The 9,731-nt window shown below is 37.7% G+C and overlaps 1 protein-coding gene across 1 annotated transcript; it reads right to left on the reverse strand.

The window, feature by feature from the left end:
• Positions 1 to 671: 671 nt before the first annotated feature.
• BLOC1S5 (biogenesis of lysosomal organelles complex 1 subunit 5) lies at positions 672 to 9,362 on the reverse strand. The gene is made up of 5 exons (XM_065753421.1): positions 9,206 to 9,362; positions 8,949 to 9,031; positions 6,792 to 6,921; positions 5,743 to 5,801; positions 672 to 1,347 (listed from the first exon to the last, which is right to left on the reverse strand). The coding sequence occupies exons 1-5, from the start codon at positions 9,342 to 9,344 to the stop codon at positions 1,168 to 1,170; spliced, it is 591 nt and encodes a 196-aa protein (XP_065609493.1). The 5' UTR covers positions 9,345 to 9,362; the 3' UTR covers positions 672 to 1,167.
• Between the last annotated feature and the right edge of the window lie 369 nt (positions 9,363 to 9,731).

A 9,731-nucleotide genomic window follows, 5' to 3' on the forward strand; every position in this document is an offset into this window, starting at 1 on the left:
AACAAGCAACCGTTGTTGGCATATTACTATTGCAATACAGGTAAAGGGTAAATTCTGTTTATTTTTACCTGTTTCCATTCAATGTTGGACACCAGTTAAATTATAGAAAGATATTTCCTGTATTACCGGTTAGCTTGCAGCAAATTTCACTAAAGTACTACGTCTCAATTTGCTTGGTTAATGAACTGATTATGTTATAAACTTCTTCGCTGTTAAATGCAAGTTTTAAATAAAAGAAAGCACCAAAGGAACTTCACATATTCCCTATGAATAAAGGTTAGTAGGGATAAAGATCAGGACTAAAGCATTTTAGCACTGACCTTCTTGTTTACTAGGCTGAAAAACAAACAAAAATCATTTCTCAATTGCTTTATAAAGTTCTGAAAATTTTATCTTAAGTAAATCAACAGCATGTCAAATATTTAAGGTAGATACTGTACTAGCTAAAAAGCTAATACAAAGATATGTTTCTTGTGATTAGTACTGAGCTTGTTTTGGCTTTTCTTAGAACAGCAGAGCTCGATAAGAGGTCTGAAATATTTACAGGGACAGGAAAAGATTTCTTGTTTGAGCTCATTTACCATTCTACGTTAACGAAGACCATTTAAATCTCAATTCTACTTCAAAATACTGACCATAGAGTTGGATTTGTAACTGGGTTTAGAGCTGAGATCTTTCACCACAGAAGTTTCAAAGTTTCTACTTTAAAACAAGTTGGTTTTCCTGAAATCTATAAAAAGGATTCACAGTTTTCTCAGTGAATTCTCAGCTAACTATGGATGGAACCTACTACATCTACTTTTTGGGAAAGGGCTGTGGCTGCACAGCAGGATGGTTAACATTACATTAGGCTCTATTTTCCCAAATGATATGGTACACTATGCAAACTGAAGAGAATTCCAATTTGCAACTCCCTGAGCTGATGTAGTCACACAACATCATTTCCAGTTCCACCTTCCAATAAACTAAGGAATACTGGCATTTCACTTGCCCTTAACAAAGATAGGCACTTAAGTTGAAAGTATGCAAAACTTTTCTTCCCATACCAAACGTGCGGAGGAGATTCTCCTTTCACCTTACTTGGTTCAGCTTTCTGAAAGAATCTCAACTTAATTCAGAAGCAACTGAATATTGGCACAAGACCAGCAATAAGAAAACAGAAAGGTCTTAAAAAGAAATACATTTGGCCAGTTCCTTTTCCATCTCAGAGTACTGCTCCTTGAGGCGCTCCATAGCTTTTCTGTGCTCTTCGTCCACCTCTTCTCGCTTGTTCTGTTGCTCTTTCAGGAATGCCTCCCGTTGAGTGATGTGCTTCTCTCTGCCAGCCATCAGCTTGTCAGCCTGAATCTGAGAGGAGAAAAATGGGAAGTGTTAGCAGTCATTTCTAGACTGGATTTAAATGAGGTCATGAGATCTAATCTTAAAGTATCAGAGAAACTGGGCTTTTGCTGCAGTAGAGGAACTAGAAAAACAAAAAAACAAAAAGCAAAAAACCATACAAAGAAGTGAAACAAAAATTATAAAGCATAGTCAATGCAAAAGAATGCTAAAATGTTTACCAGACGTTTAATTATAGCGACAGTGATACCTTTCCTGCAGCCTGGTTAAAACTAATAAGTGGAAAGATACTATAAGGTAACTAGCTGACTTCTGTTAGTCTCTGACCTTCTACTTGTTGCATTTACACCTTTGACATACTGACAAAGTTGTAAGTACTGTAAGCAGCTGATACCAAAGCAGATTATCTCACAAAGACTTTCTTTTAAGATGAATACTATTCTCAGAAGCATGGTATTTACCCCCTTCACTATGGAAAAAAAGCCCACAGTATGAATGGGCGCTCTCTCAGCACCCCACTCACACTGCAGGAAGCTGCCTACTGTCACAGTCAGGCTTTGGGAGTCCACTGTGGCAGAAGTGCTTCTACCTTAGATACCATAGGAAAAACGATACAAAATTAGCTGCATTTTATTTCAAGTAAGTGGTCTTAAACTGGGAATCTGTTATCTAGTACGGTGAGAATAGGAAGGTCTCTGCTATATATGATACAGACTGAAAATGCACTAGAAGCATTACGTAGCTGATTCAGGAGGAAAATAAAAATGCCAGGCCCTCTGTGGTTCATATTTGCAAGTGCTAGACAAAATAAAATTTTAGAAAGTTGTGTACACTAATTATTTAGGTGTATGTGCATCAACAGAGACTAACGGATCCACGTCAGTACTTGAGACATTTGAGTTTTTGTCACATCTGTGTCAGTAAAGAATGATTCCACATTTCATGACAAACTACGGTGGTTAATAAAGGCATATATGAGTTATGTCAGCCAATCCTTCAACATACCACTGCCCTTCCCTTGATATTTACTAGTTTCCTTTAGATGTCTCATTTGTCTCTGCTGAGTATTTCACACCATCACTTTGTAACTTACACATTGATAGATTTGCAAAACATTTGTTTTCCAGAAAACAATACACACACAATTTAATAATGTGCCTGGCAAATGAATTTCCAAGATGATTTTGTAAGGGTGAGGAAAATAACATCTTCATTTAAGTTAATAGAACCTAAGGTTCCTTTTCATCAATTTGATACGTAGGAAGCTTTCTGTCTTTGTATTATGTTTCCCACACCTCAAATTCTGATTACTCAAAACCGAAGAAATAATCTAAGTTTAAATATTAACAAAAATAGATGCTATCTCCTTAAGCTGCAGGATCCTCAGATGTGATGAGTTAACTCAGTGCATATTTAAACTCATGCTAAGCAATAAAGAACAAGAAAATTACAGTGAACATCACTGAAGAGGTATGAGCCTTGAAATACATACTGTCCTTCTGCTAAAGATGAATTGAAAAAGAAAACTAAATCAAGGCCTTAGTAACTCCTGCAGTTTGCTAATGTATGACAGCAGTTAAGAAGAGTGATCGGTCTCTGGACATTTGTATCAACTCAGAGGCACTTATACATTACAAACTTCCAAGAATTCTTTCATGAGTTAGAAATGAAGGTTCATCGTGACTAAAATAACTGTGAACAACTCACACTCCAGCTTCTGCACGTTGTTACCAATTCTGCATTCAGCAAATGGTTAATACAATTCTGAGCAGCCTCCAATATTTACCAGTCTTAGTGGCTTAGGTTTAAAAAGAAACAAGAATTCACTCCTCACACAATGAATACATTCCAGTGAATTATCATTACGTGAGGTAAAGATGCCCATCACATGCAGAGTAGTCTGTGTTTCAAGATGTTGGAATTGTGTGATATTACTTTCAGTATCATTTTACTTACAGAATCTAATTCACATATCCCAGCTCACAAGATGGACTTGGCATTACTGAGCTACAGAATATTTCAGTTTCAATCTCTATGGTTTCCTTAACCAGATGTGTTCTCTGGGAAAATGAGGAGACAGCACTGTAAAACTTCTGGTTGTAGCATTTACCTTGATGCTGGAGATCTATTTCCAGTTCTTGATACACTGAACAATTAAGCTCTAGATAACTGATGCCCTTAACCATTCTGGCTGTAAAAACAGTTAATTGTTCTTACATGCCTTTTTTAGCTCTTTCAGTGGAATACAGAACTGATACTTAATTACTGTGTAGGCTAAAGAGAGGAACACTGTCATTCTATATATACTTACATGTATTTGTAAATCTGAATTCATCATGCCAATGACTCGTGTCAAATGCCCTGACTTCCAAGACAAACAACAGCCCAAAGAACTTCACTAACTGCATCTCTTGCACTCATAAAGAGAGAAATAATGCCTGCGTGTTTGAAAAATCAAGTCCCCATTACATGAGAAAACAAATTATCTCATTTTAAATGCATATGTATTTCAATAGTTCTGTCAGAAGGAGTAGCAGTTTGATTAATTTTCTTTATTTTTGAATTCATAATTTTGCAAAACTAACCTAACTGTATTAGAAATAAGAAAGTTACAGCCCACATACAGTAAGCAAAACACAACAAAATAAACATTTACAATTTGGTTTATAATTTAGTTCATCTGTAAACCACAATTGTCTAAATTACTCGTGTAACTGCTGCCATATGAATTCCTGTTCCGAGCATTCCTTCTTGCCTGTCAGCAAATTCACCTATGATTGTTTTTCATATTGCTTTCAAACCAACACTTCAGGCACTAGTTATTGGGAAAAAAACTGATCTGATTATGAAACCATCTTTTCACTCCACATCACATATGGCTTTAACTTGAAATATGGTAAAGGCTTCTTCCAGTAAAGGTACTGAACCAGATGAGTTGGGTGCATTTATTTCTGTTTTTGTTTTACTATTGATGGTGCATCAATCAGCATCAGTAAAAACAATGCTTTCACTTGATTTTAGTATTATTTAGGCTAACTACTCAAGCTGAGTAGTTCACTCAGCTCGAACTACTCACTGAATATTACTGACATGAGCAGAAAGAATACCCGGCAAGACAGGATTCCATGAATGCTTTATTCTAAACTGTTGTGGTTTTTTTCCCTAGACTAAATTATTTCAAGAAGAAAAGGAAGGAAAAAATATTTTTCCTTGAATGGCTGAGTTGCAGTGACAACTTATCTATAATTCAAACAGATTCCTACCTGTTACTACCCACATTTGGAAAGTTCTGAAGCCAAAAAGTCTTACTATACAGGCTTAAAGAAATATTACATATCCTGAATAGCTATTAGCATTGCTCCAGTGCATATAAATTTTTCTGAATGGAAAAAGAGCCAATATTCTCAAAAAGAATAGTTTCCATTCTTACTAAATGAGTTCATTTTGTACGTCGTAAAACTTTTTCGTGAACGTTTACTTCAAACAAGCAGTAGCAGAACTACAAGATGAATTTCCTGCTTCAGCCTCCTACCAGTATCTGCAGTAGTGCTGGACACAAGCAAACCTTGTCAGGGTTCAGTAGTGTGCTATTCACACAGTACTGGTATTCAACTGCAACTGGACTGCCCATCTTCATTGATTACAAAAAGGAAAGAAAAACACGGCTATCGGCTTACATAAATCAATGCACAGCCTATTTTGTGTGATGGCCACAGAAACGTCTCCAGTTTTCCTAAACTACTACCTGATTATAAATAAAACTGCAGGGAAAAAGATAACATTGAAATACAATCGTGAAGGACTAATGGGAAAACATGAAACTAATTTTTTGTGTAATTTTCCAAATTTTAGATTCGGAGCACATGTATTTCAAATGAGCAAAGTGCAGCCAGCTGAAAAGATTCCAATGATTCGCATGTTCCTATAATATGGCCCTTCATTAAACAACCCATCCACCAGTGAAAAAAAACACCCCACGCTTCCTTTTCAACAAGCAATACATATAATATACTCAATGTTCTGAGCTAACTAGGAAAGATTTACATTTCCATTCTGGTAGGTTAGTAGGTGTTTTTTGTTCCACAGAAAATAACTTTTCTTATTTAAGCTTTTCCTATACGTGACAAATATTATAGTCTGTGCAAGGAGAGGAAATAAAGCAAAGGAAATAAATTTGTATGTATATATATATATATATGTTTCCACAAATTGGGAGATTGTGATCCATTAAGTTTCAACCTAAAACATATGCACTGCTGCTGTACAAGTTCTGTAAGTGCAAAAATCACTCCAAAACTTTTACTGTAAAAGTTTTGCCTTCAGTATACCAGGTGAACTTGCTGTAGAAGCATGCAAGACTTTTCCTTAGATCACATCACAGAGATCTGTTCATCCATCCCTTACCTTCCTCTGTTCATGCTCCTTCTCTTGTAGTTTGTGGATCCCATCATTGGCAGCTTGCACTGAAACAACAAATTGCAGTCATCAGTCTGCTGTTTTAAATCACAATCTTGCTCAAAAGAGACTTAAAGAGACACGAGGCTGTTGTTATGACAAATACTGCATGCCACTGTGCCAATTTAACTCTGAGAAGACAAAAAAAAACCCAAAAAACCAAAAACCCAACAGATTTAATCAGTACCTGCACAAAATGTTCTATACTGCCAACTGCACTTAGGCATATCACAGACATCAACCCTTGTGTGCTCTAGAAGCTGAAATTAGATAGGCAGCCAAGTCCTCATGTGCCCATATTCCTTAATGTTGCAGACAAGCTGGAGTGTATCACTCAGCACGTGAAAAAAACTTGCAAGTCAGTATACAGGAGCAGATGACCAAGCACTGTGTTTAAGTTCTTTGTTTTTTTTTTCCCCTCACAAAATGTAAGAGTTGACTTTGTAAAAACAATCTGCATGGAGAACATCTTTCTGTTGGACTCAGCCTCTGCTACTGAGACTTTGTCCAGGAATACATTCCCACACTAACAGTCTAGTTACAACACATTCCATATCTCAATATCTATTCAGCAAGTTTTGTTTTAGATTAAGGGGGAGGGGCGGTCAGTATTCTGTTTTCCCATGGTAAAATTAAGAAACTTGCAGGTCACACGACAGCGTGCCTGCAACAAATCAGAAAACTGAAATTCTGTCCATGGATTTAGCCAACAGGAGTAAACACTCTCTTGCTTTTTAAGTTTGACTGCAATAGCTTCTAACAAGTCAACCAAAAGCTTTAATGTAATCTTAGTTGGATGGATTAATAGTTTTCTCTTTTTTTCCCATTTGTTCTTGTTATTTCCCTTATAAAATTTCAGAAAAAGGAGAATGAATCACATGAGTGTAAGAAGATTTACCCGAGGATGGCAATTTTCCCCAAATCGTTTTTTGAGTCCAAACTGTTTATACTATTCCTCAAAATGATGCAACAAAGCAAATAAGAAGCAACTTGCTTACACCTCTGGAGTACTTCATTGAGATTGTCATGCATTGACTGCTCGCACTTAGGAAGAATGCTTTCATTTGTTTCAAAGATGGTTTTCTTTAGATTTTCAAGTACTCGTAGTTCTCGGAGGCCACGTTTCTCCTGTCAGAAGAATTGAAAGAGTCTGAGTGGCTAAACAGAAATTCCACTCGCCATAACAAAGCCCTTTCCCAGCTTTATTATCTTTAAATGATATTTTTCAATATTTATTTTTAAATGAATAGCTTCCTCTCAAAAGATTGTATCATTGCATATTCAAGTGTTATTCTGCTTTTTTTAGTGCAATTGACAAAATGAGTTTTGTGTATCTTTGCAATGCTCCATTCTTCGCACTAAATGAAATATAGAATATTAAAAACAACACAGAAAAGAGCTTGAAAACACTGAATTTTTGTAACTCACTTGTTACAGAAAAAAAACACAGCAGTGATTCTGCTTTCCTGATGTCCCATGTTCCAAATTCAGTACGTCATGATGTTAACATAATGCTTAGTAAAACTGCTTTTACTGAAACAAGCTGGCAAAGACTAAATGATAACAATGCAGTAGATCATGATTAGCTGGAAGAACAAGCTCTTACTTTACCATTTACATTTTGAAAACCTAATTTATTGAAGCCAGAGCATGACTTCCACTCTGAATTTCACCAGTACCTTCCATGAGGTGAAGGAAAGGATTCTGCATCTGCTGGAGCCTGCCCCTACCCAACCTCTTCCCCTCTCCAGAGAAGTTAGGTCAAATTGCATAGAAGCACACTGGCATTCAAAACTGCTGATCATAACACAACTCTTAACAATACAAAACAAAAAAAATACTGCAGAGCATGAGGTGAAGAACTGGATCACTGTGCTGATATTAAGACCTCAGAAAGAGAAATACAGACAAGTAAAGGAGCTCAATTAAACTGGCTCAAGGCTTCCTGAAAGCAAATCTCCATTCTTTACACACTATATGCTAATCGTTCTAAGAAAAAGCAAGTGTTCAACTAGAAGAAACAAAATCTGACATCTCACAGTTAGAAACAAGGGTAATTTTCAGAAGAAATTCCAAGCTGAAAAAATGTAACAAATCCCCATTTTTTTTATTTTACCTTGAAAGCATATATCAGAAATTAAATGTCAAGCAAAGCTTGAATACATGACACCTGTGTAAGAAATAGAACAAGAACTCTGGTATAATGAGATAAATCTAGGTCGAAAAAAAAAATGTTGTGTCTTTTTTTCATTTTAAATCAGCTCTGCAGACAAGAATCTTCCAAGTATAGCTCAATTTTCTGGACTAATGTTAAGATTTTAAATCTCACATTCTTTAAGAATAAGAATTCACCCTCACAAACAGCCTGCTGTAACATAAGAATCCGCTTTTCTAAGGTTATGCTGCCATCGTGTGGAAACTGAATTGCACACCCAAAACGAAGTTATATGTAGAAACAACTTTTACATCTATAACATTCATTCAGTTTTTAATGATCTTCTCAAGTGTCAAAAGGTGGTGTTGCTCTTCTCTAACAGGATTATTATTTTATTTCATGGAACAAAAATGAAAAGAAAATTAATTTAATTAAATTTACAATTGACTGTGCTAGCTGACACCACCTGAAGCACAAACCTGCTTCTTCATCAGATCTAATCCTGTATCTACCAGCAACAACTGAATTTTAGGTTCAAACCTTAAAGTATTAGGACTACATCATTCTCCTACATCTCTATTCATAGAACTGTGGAATCATCTGAGCTGGAAGAAACCTTTAAAGACCACTTAGTCCAACTCCCCTGCAGTGAACAGGGAAACCTACAGCTACATCAGGTTGCTCAGAGCCCTGCTCAGCCTGACCTGAATGTCTCCAGGGACAGGGCATCCACCACCTCTTCGGGCACTTGTTAATCTGCAGCAGGAAATAGTATTAATGTCCCATTCAAAACTTTCTAAGCAGCAACCCAAACGACTGCCACATCTACCGAGGATGCATACATATACTAGAGACGCACTAATTGTTTTGGGCAAGAAATGCACGTTAAGTCTTTCTGAAGGGAATTATATTTATGATAAACTCTAAAAAGATGTTACAACCGTGTAAAGTCTCAGCCTCCCTAAGGGTAGGCACCACCACGAACGATACAAATACTTACTTCGAATTCTTTAACAAAGTAACGTATTTCTCCCTGAATTACAGGCCTGTGATCCAGGAGTCTTGAATAGATTTCCCCAACATCTGAAAGATTAAGGGAAGTCAGTTTCGCTCTCACACTTCACGCCGAGCTACGCAGCGTGTGGCAGGACACCGCGCTTCGCTGCAAGAGGCCCTCGCGCTTCCCAAACACACATCTGAGCACCATCCCGAGCACCCCCCACCGCCACCGCGCGTACATCCCCGCGACTCGCCTACCCTTGATGATGGGCTGCAGCAAGGAGCCCGCCGCCGGCACCTCCCGCCTCCTGTCGCCGGGCAGCGATAGGGACAGCGGCAAGGGCAGCGGCAGGGCCGACCCGCTACGGCCGGGGGACGCGGGGCCTGCCCCGCTCATGGCGCCCGGCCCGCCCCGGCGCGCAGCGTCACGCCATCGCCGTGCGACGGCGGCGTTGCTATGGCAACCGCGGCGCGGCCTGCGGCTAAGGCGTGTATCCCATACCCCTTCTTACCCCACTGCCTACTTTTCTATATAGAAATTTCTGAGGCGGAGAACGGGATTTTTCCTACGTTAAGCTATTTCAAGAGACAAAACACGTTACAAAAGTGAGCCCCGTGTCAAAGCTCAGAAACTGTTTGCTGAAAAAAAACAACTATTGTTTTTTGATTTGGCATTAGATGTAATCTTTTAAATTCCTCCTTGCAAGTGATTTTTTTAATCATTCTCCTCAAAAAAAAAAAAAAATAAAATAAATCAGTCACCACACAGGTAAAATATGTTTAA

Source organism: Cyrtonyx montezumae, unplaced genomic scaffold (genome assembly GCF_038088225.1).
Source record: "Cyrtonyx montezumae isolate F1298 unplaced genomic scaffold, pur_monq_1.0 scaffold_8, whole genome shotgun sequence".
Classification (NCBI taxonomy): Eukaryota; Metazoa; Chordata; class Aves; order Galliformes; family Odontophoridae; genus Cyrtonyx; species Cyrtonyx montezumae.